The sequence below is a fragment of the Boleophthalmus pectinirostris genome, unplaced genomic scaffold (assembly GCF_026225935.1).
Source record: "Boleophthalmus pectinirostris isolate CB_2022bp ecotype Guang Dong unplaced genomic scaffold, ASM2622593v1 HiC_scaffold_11, whole genome shotgun sequence".
NCBI classification, from domain to species: domain Eukaryota; kingdom Metazoa; phylum Chordata; class Actinopteri; order Gobiiformes; family Gobiidae; genus Boleophthalmus; species Boleophthalmus pectinirostris.
Genome location: NW_026570994.1, coordinates 16,056,239 through 16,075,348, shown reverse-complemented (window position 1 = coordinate 16,075,348; position 19,110 = coordinate 16,056,239). Strand labels below are relative to the sequence as shown.

At 41.5% G+C, this 19,110-nt stretch overlaps 1 protein-coding gene across 1 annotated transcript in view; it reads left to right on the top strand.

Moving 5' to 3' along the window:
* zranb3 (zinc finger, RAN-binding domain containing 3) overlaps positions 1–19,110 on the top strand; it is a 314,618-nt gene that overhangs the window by 503 nt on the left and 295,005 nt on the right. Inside the window, exon 2 of the mRNA XM_055166955.1 lies at positions 6,626–6,807. Coding sequence (XP_055022930.1) covers positions 6,662–6,807 — 146 coding nt within the window. The 5' untranslated portion in view covers positions 6,626–6,661. The remainder of the gene's footprint in view (positions 1–6,625; positions 6,808–19,110) is intronic.

Below are 19,110 nucleotides of genomic sequence, written 5' to 3'. Positions count from 1 at the left end.
AAAAGGGCACAGACCCCTAACCGAAAAGTTACACAGTGGAGCTTTAAGTATAGACATGTAAAGACACGTGGAGTTTGTTGTTGTTGTGATTTTTGACAGGTGCATACGTGGTTTGGATCTGTACAAAAGTGATTATTTTGTTTATGCAAGCTAGATTTAACGTGACTTATCGTGACGTGAAACCTTTCTATCTACATGGAAACAAAACCAGACCAAGTTTGAAGTTACAGGTCAGATCTGTGGAGAGGCGAACCCGCTCACAGTCAGAATACCAGTTTTTCTAGTATTTTTAAGCTATAAAACCGCCTGTAATTGAATAAATGTAATGTAGAGCTGTTTAATGTCATACTGTGGAACTTCTGAAACAAAAAGGTGACAGACCCCTAACAGAAAAGTTACACAGTGCAGCTTTAAGTATAAACATGTAAAGACACGTGGAGTTTGTTGTTGTGATTTTGACAGGTACGTACGTGGTTTGGAGCTCTGTCTGATCTGTGCAAAAGTGATTATTTTGTTCTTGCAAGCTAGATTCAGCGTGACTTATCGCGACGTGAAGCCTTTCTATCTTCACGGAGACCAAACCAGACCAAGTTTGAAGTTACAGGTCAGATCTGTGGAGAGGCGACCCCGCTCACAGTCACAATGCCAGTTTTTCTAAGTATTTTTCAGCTATGAAACCACCTGTAATTGAATAAATGTAATGTAGAGCTGTTTATTGTCATACTGTGGAACTTCTGAAGCAGAGCAAAGACATAACCATAGAAACAAACAGGTGACAGACCCCCAACTGTAAAGTTACACAGTGCAGCTTTAAATATAGACATGTTAAGACACACTCTGAGATCTACTGGGGGAAAAAACTGAGAAGTGGACTTTGTTTGTTGTGATTTTAACAGGTACGTTTGTGGTTTGTGTTCACTCGCTCAAGATCTTTGTCTGATCTCTACAAAAGTTATTATTTTGTTTACTAGAGGTGTAGCGATATCCAAGTCTCACTATACAATATTGTCACGGTATGAACCTCACGATATGATATTGTGGGAAAACTCACAATTAGGGACGTAACAATATCCAAACCTCTCAGTACGAATTTTTCTCGATATACATCTCACAGTACGATATTTATTGTGATATTTTGTGGAGACTAAACATCTAAAACCGTTAATGTTCTACTTTTTTTCTCTTAAAATGCCTTGACAAGACTCAATCTAAAGAACTAAGATTTCAAAGTGTTAGAGCTGTTATTTCTTCTTGTAGTCTGCACTGAAATGGAGCAAAGGATCATGGTCTATGTAGTTCCCTCTATCTTTTTTTTAGCTATTGCTGCACCATAACTCTTAATTTAACCAAAGAGACTTGTAATTTGATATATTGTGATGGTCCATGATATTATTGTGAGAACTTTGACAATATGATATCATAATATTTCAGTTATTGTTACATCCCAGTTGTTTATGCAAGTTAGATTCAACGTAACTTGAGCTTTGCCCGCCTTTCTCGCTAAGTTTGTTGCATAAATTCAAGTTACAAAGCTACCAAGATTATAGCATATTATTCTTACTATTTTTGTTTTGGTTTTTTTTCAAATGGCATAAACAGTAACATTGCTAGAGGCTTAAGAATTCATTATCACAGGGCACGGCAAGTGTAATATCTGCATTATGCGCTATACAAATGTAGAAAAATAATAAATATACTCACATCTTATATTTCAAATTTCATACAAAGCGGTTTGGTTTTCATGGCTTTGGAATTTGTGCAGTAATTTAGAGAATTTATATTATATTTGGAGAGGACAAGCAGGACTGAAATACAACAAATTTGGGTTTCTGACTTGAAAGTTTTACAGCAATGGATATGATTATAGTATTACATATTATATTGTTAACATGCTACTGCTAAATGACAACTTGATTTAATTTTTTATAATGTAGAAATATTATGTTGCTATTACGTTCAGTACACGCTGTAACTGTCTTATTCTCAGTTCAACATCTGCTATTTCACATCTATGACAAACCTCTATCTCTAAGACCAATATAACTCATTATTGGACTATTAAAACGTCCAGCTATGCAATAAAACGCAAATAAATAGACAGATAAAAAGCGTGTATTCTCTTGATATTCTCTGGCGTAGATTGCACTTGGTTAATCAAAGTGGTGCAGGCTACGTACACTGTTCTAGTCCCAAACAGGTGCAGGTGTTGCTGATAACATTAAAATCCAACATGTCCAATTAAGCCTTTTCCATTGGGCCGTAACGTTCGGTGCCAAATGCCCAAATAAAAAAAAAAAAACTCTATGAAGCTGTGGTTAACTCGGTCTGTTTTAAGTTAGTCACATCCAGAAGGTGGAACGTAACAAAGTAAAAGCAGCAGATACTTACAATTTATACTTAAGTAGATTTTAAAGTGGTTACATCTTACTTTTATTTCATTATATTTAAGAGCAGGTATCTGTACTTTCTACTCCACTACATCTTTTAGTATTTTTTATTACACTGAAAAAAAAAGGTTGCTGGATTTGCGTAAAAAAGTTATGGACAGCGGTTGCACGCAATAAAGTTATGCTTAGGCTTTGAAACTTTTTTCGAACCCCTCTACACATATTTTTCTCGGAACATGAACGTCACTTTTTCATGTTGATGAAATTTGAACAAATCATGCTGAATATGCATATTTATCTTATGGTACCTTATCATGAAATGTATAAGTATGTATAATGTAATTTAATTGATCTAATTCTGTAAAAGAATACAAAAACAGTCTTTAGTTTTCCACAGTTCTGTCTTGTCTTAAACAGAATCAAACACACAGAGACACAAGTACAGAGACACACAGTTTGGAGCTGGACAGTGTGAAGATTTATTCCAGTGAAGAAGCTCTGGTCTCTGCCTGTGGACACAGGAATAACACATGATGATCACATTCTGATGATCTACTCTGTTGTACATGTTTAAATACATTTAAAGTACTTATTACTACAATAATGGACCAGAACAGAATCACAAGAACATTAGAAGTGTATCTGCAGAAACAAAACTCACCATGTGCTGCTTTTCTTCCTCTAAACACAGTAACAGGGAGGGCATCTGGTATAAAGTCTCCTAATGCCACATCACCTTGTACAAGTACGATAACAGTTTCAATAGGAAGTTCATTTTGAAATAATTTTAGTTGGTTTACTTACTTTGTTCATCTGTGGTCTGTGGTTTGTTGGTTCTCAAACATCTTCCTTTTTTCTGAAACATCAACTATAACATTCATGAACTTCCCCACAGCTCCAGCAGAACTCTGGACGTCACTCTGTGTTTGTAGACGACTCTGGAACAAGCACATTCAAATCTTAGTACAAGTGTCACACTCTTGTAGATGGACAGTCAAAAACAATTTGTTTCAAGCTGTCCTTACATTAACTCTAATTTCAAATAAAACACCACAAACTTGTTTTAACAATGACGACATTCTAGGCCGGAGAAGCACATAATAAAATCTTTAAAAAGTCTCACCTCCAGATCAGTTCTCATAATCCTCCTGCTCCACACTGTGTGTCTCTGCTCCTGGATCTGTCCTGTGTCCTGTTACATTTTAATTTTCCCTCCAAAAGTTTTGGGGAGGAGAATTCCAGAGGGAGGAGCCTCACCAGAGATTATAATAAAGTCATGTTTCCTCAACCTGATTAAAACATGCAGGTCTCACATCGGCCACAATCAAGCGATGTTTGTAAGATTTAAACATGCTTGACAGAGAAACGTAAAAAAGTGATGTTATTGTTGTCAAATTTGTTTTTGCAATTTGAGCAACCCCTCTCAGACCATTTTTTCAGTGTATAGTCTGAGACCTGCTGAAGAGGCTGAAGGGTTTATTTTTTAACATGTTTGCAGTTTGAGCAAACAAAAATATACAAATAAAAACGGCTAGGGGAAAAAACAAAAACATTGATTCAGTTTCTGTTGAACCCAATTCAGCACAAATCTGTAGCAAAATCACAGCATTTACAGCTTTATTAAGTCTCAAAATCTGCACGAAATACTTTAACTTTTTACTCTTTAAGTAGATTTTTAAGTTACTTACTATGGTAACAGGTTTTGCAAAAATATCTAATTGAGAAACATTATGATTGTGATTACATTTTTGTTTTAATAATAGGATTGTGTTCAAAGTTTACATTTTAAACACGCTCATAAGAACTGACAAAAAGACTGAAATGTTAAAGTTTTTGTACAGATCTAAACTACAGGGCGAACTGTTTTTATGTAAAATAATAATGTTTCTTTTTGTTGTTGTTTGTGGAGGAAATGATGATACTTGAAAATTTTGCAGACTTTGGGATTTGCTAATTACGTCAATTCAATAGTGATTAATCTTGCAGCTGTAGCAGGAAGTTGAGTTCTACTTTCAATACTTTAGTTCGTGTCAAATTTAGATTTAATTTGAAAACTTTACATAAACAGGACAAAATTGGGCTTTTTATGGAAATTTTTAGGATAGACTTGATCTATAACAGTAAATTACCACAGTACAATGCTAAAGCCACAGTATGCAACTTTATGGTTACAAAATAGAACAAAATAAAGTTGTTTTATTTTTTTCCTGGGCTTGCATCTCCACAGAACTGACTCTTATTTGGTCTGAAGGCATAAAAACTTCATGGACAATGTTTAAAATCCGTGTATCATTTGTTCATTTGTTTTTCAAAATAAAACCAAAAATAAGAAAATGAAAAAAACAACTATTTTCTTCATTATTTGTCTCCAGAACCAAAATGAAAAAACAGATAATGATTCGTTTTTTTTTCAGTTTTAGATTTTGTGTTTAAATGAAAAATGAAAAAAAAACTGATAACGGCCGGTTCCTGTTTCTGTGACTTAAACTGCGATGCCGGACTTTTGCGCCGCACACGGACTGAACCAGGACTGAACCAGGACTAAACCAGGACTAAAACAGGTCCGGGACTGGGTCTGGGACCAGACCGGGACCAGACTGGGACTTAGATCCAGATTGAGACCGTGACTGAGACCGGGACCAGACCGGGACTGAGACCAGGACTGAGACTGGGACTGAGACAGGACCAGACCGGGACCAGACTGGGACTTAGATCCAGATTGAGACCGTGACCAGACCGGGACTGAGACAGGGACCAGACCAGGACCAAGATCAGGACTGAGACCGGGACCAGACCATGATTGAGACGGGACTGAGACTGGGACGGAGACAGGACCAGACCGGACCAAACTGGGACCAAACTGGGACTTAGATCCAGACTGAGACCGTGACCAAACCGGGACTGAGACAGGACCAGACTAGACCAGACCGGGACTGAGACCGGACCAGACCGGGACCAGACTGAGACCAGGACTGAGACCGGGACTGAGACTGGACCAGACCGGACCAGACTGGACTTAGACCAGATTGAGACCGTGACTGAGACCGGGACCAGACCGGGACTGAGACCAGGACTGAGACTGAGGACCAGACGGACCAGACTGACTTAGACAGACCGTGACCAGACCGGGACTGAGACCGGGACTGAGACCAGACCACCAGACTGACTTAGATCCAGATTGAGACCGTGACTGAGACCGGACCAGACCGGGACTGAGACCAGATGAGACTGGGACTGAGACAGGACCAGACCGACCAGACTGACTTAGACAGAGAGACTGACAGACCAGGACCAAGATCAGGACTGAGACCGGGACCAGACCAGGACCAGACCATGATTGAGACTGGGACTGAGACTGGGACGGAGACAGGACCAGACCGGGACCAAACTGGGACCAAACCGGGACTTAGATCCAGACTGAGACCGTGACCAAACCGGGACTGAGACAGGAACCAGACTAGGACCAGACCGGGACTGAGACCGGGACTGAGACCGGGACTGAGACTGGGACCAGACCGGACTGAACCGACCGAGACCAGGACTGAGACCGGGACGAGACCAGGACTGAGACCGGGACCAGACTGAGACCGGGACTGAGACTGGGACCAGACCGGGACTGAGACCAGGACTGAGACCGGGACTGAGACTGGGACCAGACCGGGACTGAAAATGGTTTAGTCCTGGTTCAGTCCTGATGCGGCATCGCAGTTTAATTTACGGAAATGGGAAACGTCCGTTATCAGCTTTTTTCATTATTAATTTAAACACAAAATCAAAAACTGAAAAAAAAATCATTATCTGTTTTTTCATTTTGGTTTTGGAGACAAATAATGAAGTAAATAGTTGTTTTTTCATTTTCTTATTTTTGATTTTATTTTGAAAAACAAACGAACGAATTATCCTCAGATTGTTTAACAGTGCAGTTTAAAATTTCTGTTTTCATGGAAGAGTTACATGATGCACCTTTACTAAAATTATAGTATTTTATAAACAAAACACCTTTTAATTATCAGTGTGGTATCAAAACTGTTATTGAGTCTTTGGTTATTATTCCAATTAAAACGTTAGTATCGTGACAGCACTTCTTCCTGAGTTACAGTTTGAAGGATGAGAGGACAGATTTTCCATAAAGGCACCATAAAGAGTCTACACAAAAAAAAAAAAAAAAAAAACACGCGCCGCCACTTTGTTCTCGTAATGTTCTTTTAATTGTGTATTTTTCTGTCTAATCTGTACAGAAGCCGCCTGACCGAGCGGCGGATGAGGACCCGCTAATGGAAATAGATGGTAATGGCACGGGGACGTCTCGCTGTGAAACAAGATGGTCGCCGCAACTGTCAGGGCTCCCGCTCAAGCTCCTACAGCGACTTATGCTGTTCCAACGCCAAGGAGTGGAGTTCGCCCTCTCTAAAAACGGACGGTAAGAAAACAACAAACACACATATTATCTATTATGTTTACGCTCATTTAAAACTGTGAAAAGTCTGAGATGTAATTAGGGCTGCAAGATACATCGTAATTAAATAAATCATAGTAGAAAATGTAGGGCAATAGTTAAAGGGCCCATATTACGCCAAAAATACAACATAAAAAATAAATAATAAAGGATAACGTGTGTGAATGAAACAAAACACAACTCCAGGTCTGTTTTGGACGAGGTAACAACATTAAAACACAACTTAAAAGTCAATCAAATGGGACTTTTAAATCGAAATCACGATCTGAATAATATTAAAACATATAATTTATTGTTTTTTGCTCTGTAGGGATGTAACAGTAACCGAAATATTGTGATATCGTGTCGTCAGAGTTCTCACGATAATATCATGGACCATCACAATAAATCGAATTACAAGTCTCTTTGCTTAAATTAAAGAGTTATGGTGCAGCAATAGCTAAAAAAAAAAAAACAGAGGGAACTACATAGACCATGATCCTTTGCTCTATTTCAGTGCAGATTACAAGAAGAAATAACAGTTTCAAACACTTTTAAGTCTTAGTTCTTTGGATTAAGTCTTGTCAAAGCATCGTTAGCCTCCCCAAAATATCATAATAAATATCGTTTCGTAGATGTGTATCGTGAAAATATCGTACTGAGAGATTTGGATATTGTTACATCCCTAATCGTGAGCTTTCCCACAATATCGCAATAAATATCGTACTGTGAGGTTCATACCGTGACGATATTGTATCATGAGACTTGGAAAAGTGTGATCAGTTTAGTTTTAGAATAATGCAAGCAGTGTATCTCCAATAGGGATGGGCATTCGATTAAATTTTCTTAATCGATCGTCGGAAGAATTAACGATCGATTATCGATTAATCATTAACGTTTTTTTATTAAAATTATCATTATTATTATTACTATCTGCACTACTAATTTGCATAAATAAATTCAACTTACCGACATATAAACATAACGACTCTAGAGCCACATCAGCCCGTTTGACATTATAATGTGTTTAATTCAGTTTTGCGCAACTTTCACAGAAACAAAACTTAAAACCACATCGCTAATTTGCATAAACTCAGCGAAGATAAAACTACAGCTCTTGTGTCACTGATGTGGTTCAACTTCTGTCGGACTAAAGGACACGACTCAGGTGAATACAGGTTAGTGTGAACATATTTGCGTTTGTCAAAACCAGGACAGCGTACGGGGGGAGGGAGGTGGGGACTCGTCATCGACATTGTGCGACTCTCACCTGGTAAAGCTTTTTAATGTTTTTTTTTTCGGTGTCCTGGTGCTTTGAGGTCCCTGGCATCCCCACTGGACACCGAAACATATGTGCTGCTTTACACACTGTGCACATGGACTCACACTTGCGTGGAAAAGCGTGGAATTTCTTGTACAAGTCATCGTTAAATACGCATTTGCGCTTCGGCATGTTGCAGACTGACCGACTGTTTGTGTCTCCTCGCTCCTTCTGAGTTACAGAGAGCTACATGAGCTGCTCAATTTAATGGCCCCAGTGAAAGGAAATGAAAACCTGAACATTTGCATCAGTTTATTAAAAAAAAAAGCTCGGACGGCCAGGACAGGACGTGGAAAAGCGAACGTTTGGTCACCCTACGCTACTTAATCGACTAATCATGCCCATCCCTAGTCTCCAGGTCTGTTTTTGAGGAGGTAACAACATTATAACACGACTTAAAGCTCACCAGAGTCACGTTTGCTTAATATTGGACCTTTAAACTCAACGCTCGTCTTTTCACAGTCGGTTCGATATCCAGACTCGGGCCCGTTCTCTCCTCCTGAACTATTACGGCTATGAGAACTTTGTGAGCTGCCCCCGAGAGCCCAAATGTTTGTGTGTGTGTGTGTGTCGCATTATCAGCAGGAAGTAGCCGAGTCTCTTCCACTTCTTCTGCTCGGCGTCTGAACAGTCAATGCGCGCGGGGGGTGAGCCAATCTGAGCCGGTCCGCTGTGATGTCGGGGCGGCCGTATTGATCCGCCGACACTGGGAGGCACTACTTCGGGGTCAGGGAGTCAATTGGCTCTCTATGCACCGTGTGGACAGACACCTCAGTCAATTGGCGTCAGGGTGACAGGCGGGAGCGGCCCCCGAGGGTGCAGAGCGGAGGGAGGACAGGAGGGAGGAGAGGAGGGTGGGGTGCGGAAAATAGAGGAGGAGAAGAGAGGTGGAGGAGGAGGAGGAGAGGAAAGGAGGTGTAAGCGTGGGTGTAGTTGTGATGCAAGAAAAGGAGGAGAAATAGAGAGAGAGAGGAGGATATGTGGAGATAGAGGAGAGAAGGAAAGGATGAGGGGAGGAGGAGAAAGAGGTAGAAGTAGCAGGAATGGGGTTGAGAGGAGAGGAGGAGTAGAGGAGAGAAGATGAGGGGAAGAGAGGCGTGAGAGGAGGAGGAGTGGAGAGAAAAGGAGGAGTAGAGGAGAAGAGAAGATGAAGGGTTAGAGGAAAGGAGAGGGAGAGGAGGAGTGAAGGAGGAGGTGAGGATGAGGGGAGAGGAGGAGGAGAAGTGATGGGAAGGAGTGGAGAGGAGGAGGAGATGATGAGCGGTTAGAGGAAAGGAGGAGAGGAGGATGTGGGGAGTTAGAGGAGAGAGGGAAAGGAGGGAGGAGGAGGAGGTGGAGAATAGAAGATAAATGGTTAGAGGAAAGGAGGGGAAGAGGAGGAGTGAAGGAGGAGGAGAGAGGAGGAGGAAGAGAGAGAGAGAAGGAGGAAGGAGGAGGAGGAGGAGGAGGAGGAGGAGAGTGGTGGGGAATGAGTGGAGAGAAGAGGAGGAATAGAGGAGAAGAGAAGATGAAGGGTAAGGAGGAAAAGAGAGGAAAGGAGGAGGAGGAAGAAGAGAGGAGGAGAGGAAGGGAGGTGTAAGCATGGGTGTAGTTGTGATGCAAGAAAAGGAGGAGGAAAGAGAGAGAAGGAAAGGAGGGGAGGAGGAGGAGGAACGGAGAAAAGAGGAGGAATAGAGAAGAGGAGAAGATAAATGGTTAGAGGAAAAGAGGAGAGGAGCAGAAAAGGAGGCATATGCATGTAGCTGAAGAGGAAGAGGAGAGAAGGAGGAATAGAGGAGGGGAGGAGCAAGTGAAGAGGAAAGAAGAAGAGGAGAGGAGGAAAGGAGGAGAAGAGAGGCGAGCAGGAGTGGAAGAGAAGGAGAGGGAGAGCAGCAGCAGAGGAGAGGAGGGGAGGAAGAATAGAGGTAGAGGAGGAGGAAGTGAGAAGGAAGGAAAGGAGGAGAAGAGAGAGGAAGGAGGAGAAGAGAGATGAGCAGGAGAGGAAGAGAAGGGAGAGAGAGAGAGAGAGAGAAGCAGAGGAAAGGAGAGAAGGAGGAAGTGAGAAGGAAAGAAGAAAAGGAGAGAAGAGAAGAGAGGGAGAGGAGCAGCAGAGGTGAGGAGAGGAGGAGGAACAGACGATGGGAGGAGGAAGTGAGAAGGAGAAAAGGAGAGAAGGAAAGGAAGAGAAGAGAAGAAGGAGGAAAGGAGGAGAAGAGAGGCGAGAAGGAGAGAGAGGAGGAGGAATAGAGGAGAGAAGGAAGTAGAAGAAAGAAGGAGACAGGAGGGAAGGAAAGGAAGAGAAGACAAGGGAGAGGAGCAGCAAAGGAGAGGAGAGGAGGAGGAAGTGAGAAGGAAAGGAAGCGAAGAGAAGAGAGGAGAGGAGAGGAGGAGGAATAGAGAAGGAAAAAAGGAGAGAAGGAAAGGAAGAGAAGAGAGGGAGAAGGAGCAGCAGAGGTGAGGAGAGGAGGAGGGAAGGAGGAGGAATAGAGGAGAGGAGGAGGAAGTCAAGAGGTAAGAAGGAGAAAAGGACAGAAGGAAAGGAAGAGAAGAAAAGAAGAGGGAGAGGAGCAGCAGAGGTGAGGAGAGGAGGAGGAACAGACGATGGGAGGAGGAAGTGAGAAGGAAAAAAGGAGAGAAAGAAAGGAAGAGAAGAGAAGAAGGAGGAAAGGAGAAGAAGGAGAGAGAGGAGGAGGAATAGAGGAGAGAAGGAAGTAGAAGAAAGAAGGAGACAGGAGGGAAGGAAAGGAAGAGAAGACAAGGGAGAGGAGCAGCAAAGGAGAGGAGAGGAGAGGAGAGGAGGAGGAAGAAGTGAGAAGGAAAGGAAGCGAAGAGAAGAGAGGAGAGGAAGTAGAGGAGGGAAAAAGAGAAGGAAAGGAAGAGAAGAGAGGGAGAGGAGCAGCAGAGGTGAGGAGAGGAGGAGGGAAGGAGGAGGAATAGAGGAGAGGAGGAGGAAGTCAAGAGGTAAGAAGGAGAAAAGGACAGAAGGAAAGGAAGAGAAGAAAAGAAGAGGAGAGGAGCAGCAGAGGAGAGGAGAGGAGAGGAGGAGGAAGGAGAAGGAAGAGAAGCGAAGAGAAGAGAAGGAGAGGAGGAGGAGTGAAGAGGAAGAGGAAGAGGAAGAGAAGGAAGAGAGGAGAGGAGAGGAGAGGAGGAGGAATAGAGAAAGAAAGAAAGGAGAGAAGGAAAGGAAGAGAAGAGAGGGAGAGGAGCAGCAGAGGTGAGGAGAGGAGGAGGAATAGAGGAGGAAAAAAGGAGAGAAGGAAAGGAAGAGAAGAGAGGGAGAGGAGCAGCAGAGGTGAGGAGAGGAGGAGGGAAGGAGGAGGAATAGAGGAGAGGAGGAGGAAGTCAAGAGGTAAGAAGGAGAAAAGGACAGAAAGAAAGGAAGAGAAGAAAAGGTGGAAAGGAGGAGAAGAGAGGCGAGAAGGAGAGAGAGGAGAAGGAATAGAGGAGAGAAGGAAGTAGAAGAAAGAAGGAGACAGGAGGGACAGGGAGAGGAGCAGCAGAGGAGAGGAGAGGAGGAGGTAGTGAGAAGGAAAGGAAGCGAGGAGGAGGAGGAGGAGGAGTGTGTCTCATAAGAGCAGATCTAATATAGTTGTCTTGCCTGTATTATTGATGGATGTGAGCACTTGTCACTTGATGGCTCCAAACGCACAACAAAGAAGAAACACGAGATCTTTGTTACACAAAATAAAACTAAAACAAACACAAAAGTCCAACAGCTGTGAAATTATTGACGCACATTCTTCTGGCGTACGTTTAAAACCAGATGCCCTCCCTTGACCTTCACAATTTTACATGAACATGGAAAAAAAACATAAGAAAAATTTCAAGTTTGAAGTTCGTCCTGATCTAAGCAACCTTTTGTCTCCGTGGAGGTCTTACGGTTTTCCTTGGAATTCCCCGCAGTGTGGCATTAAGCCTATCTATCTTCATGGAGACGCTACCAGGCCGAGTCGTAGGTCAGATCTGCGGAGAGGTGACCCCGGCTCATAGTCAATAAAAATGCCCGTAATTGAACAAATGAATCTCCAAGATGGATCACCTCAACGCCACAGTGTGGAAAATTTCCAGGCAAAGCAATATCGTCTCCATGGATACGACCAGAAAAGCTACACAGTGCTACTTTAAAGGTCCTATTTTATGATCTATGTTATAATGTTGTTTCCTCGTCGCAAACGGACCTGGAGTTGTGTTTTTGTTTCATTCTCTTGTTTAACACACAAATCCTGCATCTTTAAGGTTCTTTCTCAAACTGAAAAATGCTGTGTTCCACCTTGTGATGTCATGTGGTGATACAGGAAGTGCTTCATTGTGTTTTTAAACTCCACACACCTTCACTAGAATCATTTGGATCATTTCTGGCCTGGAATTGCCGAACTCTGCTGAACTAAACGTGTAAAAGGAGATGTGAACTTGAAAACTACAGCTTCATGACATCACAAGGTGGATCAGAGCGTTTTGAGCTTTGGAGATGTAGACAGACTAATAATAAAGGGTTATTCAAACATGTGTGATTGAAACTAAACACAACTCCATGTTTTTGAGGAGGTAACAGCAGAGACGGGGACTTGCAACTCGTGACTTGGACTCGAGTCAGACTTGAGTCACTATTTTTACGACTAAAAGGTTGTATGGAGGATTTTTTTTTGTTTCAAGTTGTCAATGATAGATTATAGAGGTGCAGTAGCCTTGTAATTATGATGACCAAAAAAAAGAGAATAAAAATTCATCAACTCTGGACGTGGTGGGGCTAAACATTTGCCAATAGATAACGACACTGCCTCGTTATCTGTGAGCTGACAGGCTGTCAATCAAACTCCCTACGTTTCTAGCGTAACTGACTTGCCTGCGCCGCCGGTACGTGGTTTACGTACGACTGTCACACAGTCCACAGACGCAAGACGCACAGACGCTGTTTACTCCACCAACGCAACAGTTCTTAGCGGCTTTTTTTGACCTATATCTTCCTCGCAGTTCGCACAAAGTTTGTTGCAATGGCGACAAGAATCCAGGAGCAGTTCGCCGCAAAAGAAAGTCCGTTTTTGAGGTCGCTGAAAGAAGAAGACAAGGGGAAAAGCAGCGAAGCCAAACTAAGGTGATTCTTGAAGATTCATTCCAGCGATGGCGCGACTGAAGCAGACGCAGGGTCTAAAGACTGACGCACTGGTCCACAAATTACTCCTGGACAGGAAACTTCTGCTTATTATGAAAACGTACTTTATTTCCAAGAGCTACACAAACGTTTTTCAGAACATGAAAGCGATATCCTATGTCTGAAAACGTCATTTTCAAAGCAAAGAAAGAGTCTGCTTGCTGCTGCGTGTTGTAGCTAGTTCATTCGCACTGAATCTCCGCTCCCCTCTCCTCTCTCCTCTCTCCTCTCCTCTCCCTGCTCCCTGCTCCTCACTTCTCGTCCGCGAACGAAATGTCCGCGCACCCGCTCCCCCCGCTCCTCACTTCTCCGTCTTGCCTAACCAACACTGTAGTTAGTTGTTTACAAGTCATGTGCAGCACCGGCTGTAAACAAACCTGTTTCTGGCGTAAGGAGGAGGAGGGAGGAGGCGTTTCTACGTAGGAGCTGTAGGGGAGGGGGGGTGGTTTCACGCATGCGCAACATTTGAAAAAGGACAAACAGTCGCTGGATTTCTCGTTCCTTGGAAAATCCTCTATACAACCTTTAAGACTTGACTTGATAAAATGGCTCGACTTGGACTTGAAGGTCAGTGACTCGGGACTTGATTCGGACTTGAACCCTGTGACTTGAGAAGATCTGATGCTTCTCCTACAGAATATATGTTTTTAGAAATATGTTTCTCTTTACAGCTGATAAATGTGGTGATTAATTTTACAAGAACAAACTGGAACATGTCCCCCTCACTTCTCTGATCGTTCCTTTGGATGAAACTGAAGTACTGTGATGTAGTATCATCAAATGTACTACAGTAATATAGAGTACAATACAGTAATATACAGTACAATGCAGTAAAACAGAGGGAAACATGATCCTTCCATTTCAGACACATGACAAAATAACAGATATTTCACACTTTTAAATCTTAATTCTTTCTATTCTGACCACAGTGATTCAGACTAAGGCAGGGGTCTCCAGCCTGTAGCTCGGGAGTTACCAGTAGCTCTTCACCCCATTCCAAGTATCTCGCCAAGGGATTTCTGAATTATACCACTGTGCTAAATAACTCAGATTTGATTGATTAAATGCCTATTCCTAAATGAATCATTTTGATGCCTAATTTTGTGCACTGATAATGGGATTTGTCTACTGGATAATGGGTTTTGTTTTTTTGGCATCTAACTGTACCTCATCTACAGCTTGTCATGGCTCTTATATTTACTACAACAATTTACAATTTACAATTTACTAGCAACCACTAAAATTTGTAGCTCTCTGGCATTTTTGTTTTACTAAAAGTAGCTCACAGAAAGAAAAAGGTTGGAGACCCTTGCACTAAGATCTTGACAAAACATTTAAATGGAAAAAATAGCATTTCTACAACTAGATAGATACTCATATAAATATACCATGGCTTTTAAGTACAAGTTTAGTTTAAAATTCATATAAATTGCAAAAATCTAAGCTATATTTGGTACTTTGGAAATGACTTGAAGCTCAAAGCAGACGACTTGGACTTGACTTGGACTTATGGGCCAGTGACTCGACTCGACTTGGATTTGCCTGTATTTGACTTGGGACTTGACTCGGACTTGAGGTCAAATACTTGAGACTTGCAAAACAACAATTCTGTCCTACATCTGGGTAACAGCATTATGACACGGCTTAAATCTCACAAGAGTCAGTTTTGTGTAATTTAGGACCTTTAAAGATAAAAGCTTTCTGTTTTGGTTAATAGTAAAAACGTGTATCTATTAAACTTGCATGAGCTCGTGGTGGTGGAATCTTTGTCTATTCATAGTCACATGCATTTCTGTGACGCATTCCCAACCAAAACTGTTACAAAACTAAATGTGGACTTGAGCTGAGTGACTAAAAACAGGCTCAAATTCTCCTTTTACACGTGTTTTTTTTTTTTTTTTTTTTTTCGGTATTAAAGCTTTGCCAGAACTCTGAGTGTTGTTTAAACCCACAGACCTGCAGCCAGTGACAGCACAGAGGTGGTCTGGCTCTGCTCTGATAAGACCAGAGAGAGACACAGAAATACACGAGGCACAATGCACCGAGACTGGACCCGCTCAGGGCAGTGGGCAGAGGACGGACGCGGGCGGTAGTAGCCAGAACTGTACTCGAGTAGAAATACCGGTACTTCGAAATAAAGCTGCGTCAAACGATCTCCAAACTCATATAAACATAGATGGATATATAGTTTATTTTGGATACATTTATGTTTTTCTATGGTTTATTTCATGTTCAAAGTGTATTTTATTCATTTTTTTTTGTTTTATACGTCGCCAAACTGCTCTAAGGTTCATATTTAGAGCTTATATTTGTTTTCATCTTGAAAGTTTTGCGTAAATTATCAATAACAACATGTTTTTTTTGCATTGTGTAACTAAAAAAATAATCGTTTGAATAATCGTGAGTTCAATATTGACCAAAAAAATCGTGATAATGATTTTTTTTTTTTCTGTAATCGAGCAGCTCTACTTCAAAAGGAGTGGAGAGAAGAGGAGGAAGAAGAGAGGAGAAGCGAGAGAGAGTAAAAAAGGAGGAGGAAAGGAGAGGAGGAGAAGGGGGAAGTGGCAAGGAAGGAGTGAGGAGAAGAGGAGGAATAGAGGAGAAGAGGAGATGAAGGAGGAGAGGAAAGGAGGGGAGGAGAGGAGGAGGTGAAGTGTCAGGGAAGGAGTGGAGAGGAGGAGGAAGAAGAGAGGAGGAGATGAGCGGTTGGAGGAAAGGAGGAGAGGAGGGGAGGTGAAGAGATGAGGAGTGAGAGAGAGGAAGAAAAGGAGGAGGAGAAGAGAGGAGGAGATGGGAAGTTAGAGAAGAGAGGAGGAATAGAGGAGAAGAGACGATGAAGGGTTAGAGGAAAGGAGGGGAAGAGGAGGAGGAGAAGTGTCAGGGAAGGAGTGGAGGGGAGGAGATAAGTGGTTTGAGGAAAGGAGGAGAGGAGGGGAGGTGAAGAGTGGAGGAGATAAGGTGTAAGCTTGGGTATAGCTGTGATGCAAGAAAAGGAGGAGGAGAAGAGAGGAGGAGATGGTGAGTTAGACGAAGAGGAGGAAAGGAGAGGAGGAGGAGGAGGAGAAGTGGCAAGGAAGGAGTGGAGAGAAGAGGAGGAATAGAGGAGAAGAGGAGATGAATGAGGAGAGGAGGAGGAGAAGTGTCAGGGAAGAAGAAGAGAGGAGGAGATGAGCAGTTGGAGGAAAGGAGGAGAGGAGGGGAGGTGAAGAGAGGAGGAGTGAGAGAGAGGAAGAAAAGGAGGAGGAGAAGAGAGGAGGAGATGGGAAAGTTAGAGAAGAGAGGAGGAATAGAGGGAAGAGACGATGAAGGGTTAGAGGAAAGGAGGGGAAGAGGAGGAGGAGAAGTGTCAGGGAAGGAGTAAAGAGGAGGAGAAAGAAGAGAGGAGGAGGTGAGCGGTTAGAGGAAAGGAGGAGAGGAGGGGAGGAGAGAGAGCAAGAAAAGGAGGAGGAGAAGAGAGAAGGAGCGAGAGAGCAAGAAAAGGAGGAGGAGATGGGGAGTTAGAGAAGAGGAGGAAAGGAAGGGAGGAGGAGGAGGAGGAGGAGAAGTGTCAAGGAAGGAGTGAAGAGAAGAGGAGGAAGAAGAGAGGAGGAGATAAGGGGTTAGAGGAAAAGAGGAGAGTACAGGAGGTGAAGAGAGGAGGAGAGGAGGTGTAAGAGGAAAGGAGGGGAGGAGATGGAGTGAAGAAGAGGATAAGGAAGAGGGGGAGGAGTGGAGAAGAGGAGGAATAGAGGAGAAGAGAAGATGAAGGGTTAAAGGAAAGGAGGAGGAGGTGAGGAGAGGGGGAAAGGAGGAGGAGGAGAAGTGTCAGGGAAGGAGTGGAGAGGAGGAGGAAGAAGAGAGGAGGAGACGAGCGGTTAGAGGAAAGGAGAGGAGGAGAGGAGGTGTAAACCTGGGTATAGTTGTGATGCAAGAAAAGGAGGAGGAGAGGAGGAGAAGGAGTGAAGAAGAGGAAGAGGAGGAGGAAGAGAAGTGGTGGGGGAGGAGCGGAGAAGAGGAGGAATAGAGGAGAAGAGAAGATGAACGGTTATAGAGGAAAGGAGAGTGAAGGAGGAGAGGAGGAGGAGGGTCAGGGAAGAACTAAAAAAAAAGAAAATGGCTTCAAAATCAAGTTACTCAAGAAGTAGAAGTAACTAGGGATACACGATACAGATACTTTAAAAAATGTCCTGGAGCAGTTATCGGTTTCATAATATTGATTAAAGGCGCAGTACGTAACTTTTTTTAGCGCAGAGTTTCGTCATCTGCCTGTTTCCATGGAGAGGTTATTGCTTTGCCTGGAATATTTCTCACGGTGACATTTAACGTTTTTTCTTTTCTGTCCGTGGAGACGCCGACAAAGAGGTGACACCGACAATGCATGGTTTTCAATATTTTAGACAACAATACAACATCTGTAATTCAATAAATATATAAATACAAGATACAAACTTTAATGTCATGGGTAGAATATTCCAGACAAAGCAATAAAATCTCTCTCCGCCAGAAAAGTTACATAATGCACTTTTTAAGATGATGTCCTGGTTGGATCTTTAGTTAGACATAGTAAGATTTTGATTTAGATTTTTTATTTTGTATCAATTTTATCTTGAATTTTATTATTATTATTATTATTATTATTATTATTTTTATTATTATTTTTTTTTATTATTATTATTATTATTATTATTTATTTATTTACATATGTTTTTGTTACGTAAGTCACATAGAATTTGATTTTAAATTTATAGATTTATTTTGTTTATTTAATTTATATTCATGTTTTATTATCTTTGACGCTTACCGTGTATTTTAATGATTATTTGGCACCAACAGTAAGCTTGTCCTTGTCATCGTTTTTGTAGAATATTTGTTCTAGACTGAAAATGTCAATAAATAAGGTTGGAGAAAAAATAATAATTCGATTTTGGCCTAGAACGTCTCATAATGTTTGAACTTTTATTCATACAGAGCTGCTCAGTGTTGACGTGAAGGATAAACAACAGTTACACAACACTATTGGATTTCTTGTGTAATAAGTTAACTGCGTTTTAAGGAAATAAGTGCCATTTTCTGTCCCTACACTGTACTTTATAATTAATATCTGTAATAAGGCTGTGCAGTAATTTCGATCTCCAAACTCATATAATCGAGTTGAAACGATTTATAAAGCTTAACAAAAGTTTATATTTCTTTTGGTATATTTCTTTTACTTTTTAGAACAGCTCGATATTTATTTTATTTTGGATACACTTATGTTTTTCTATCCCTTATTTCTTTTCCAAAGTGCTCTAAGGTTCATATTTGTATCTTATATTTATTTTCAATTGGAAAATTTTGCGTAAATTATCAATAACAACGTGTTTTTTTTGAGAGAGAAATGCTGAATAAATGCATCGTGTAACTTAAAAATAATCGTTTGAATAATCAGTGATTTCAATAATTTTCAATAATTTAATAGTAGTAGTAGCCAAAACTGTACTCGAGTAGAAATATTGTTGTAGTATTTCCCATTTATACAACAGTCTGTGGTGGCCTTTCGTCGTCTAAAAACAACCTGGACTATTTATCATCATAGCAAAATTAGACTTTGTAGCTCATTGTATTATCATAAACTTTTAAAAGAGACTAAATTGGCCAAAAATGAAATGGTTAAAGATTAAAAATAGGCAATAAGTGACGTTTATATTCCACAAATTGATAAAAAATTCTAATAAACGTAATTTTTGACATCATAATCTATGGGAAACATTGTACTGAATCTGAAAAATGGGCTGGATCGTGTATCGGTTCCTTGATATCGGTTAAGCAGATGTCAGAGCATGGCATTAAACTTATGTATCGTCATGGAGACAAGCTGAGG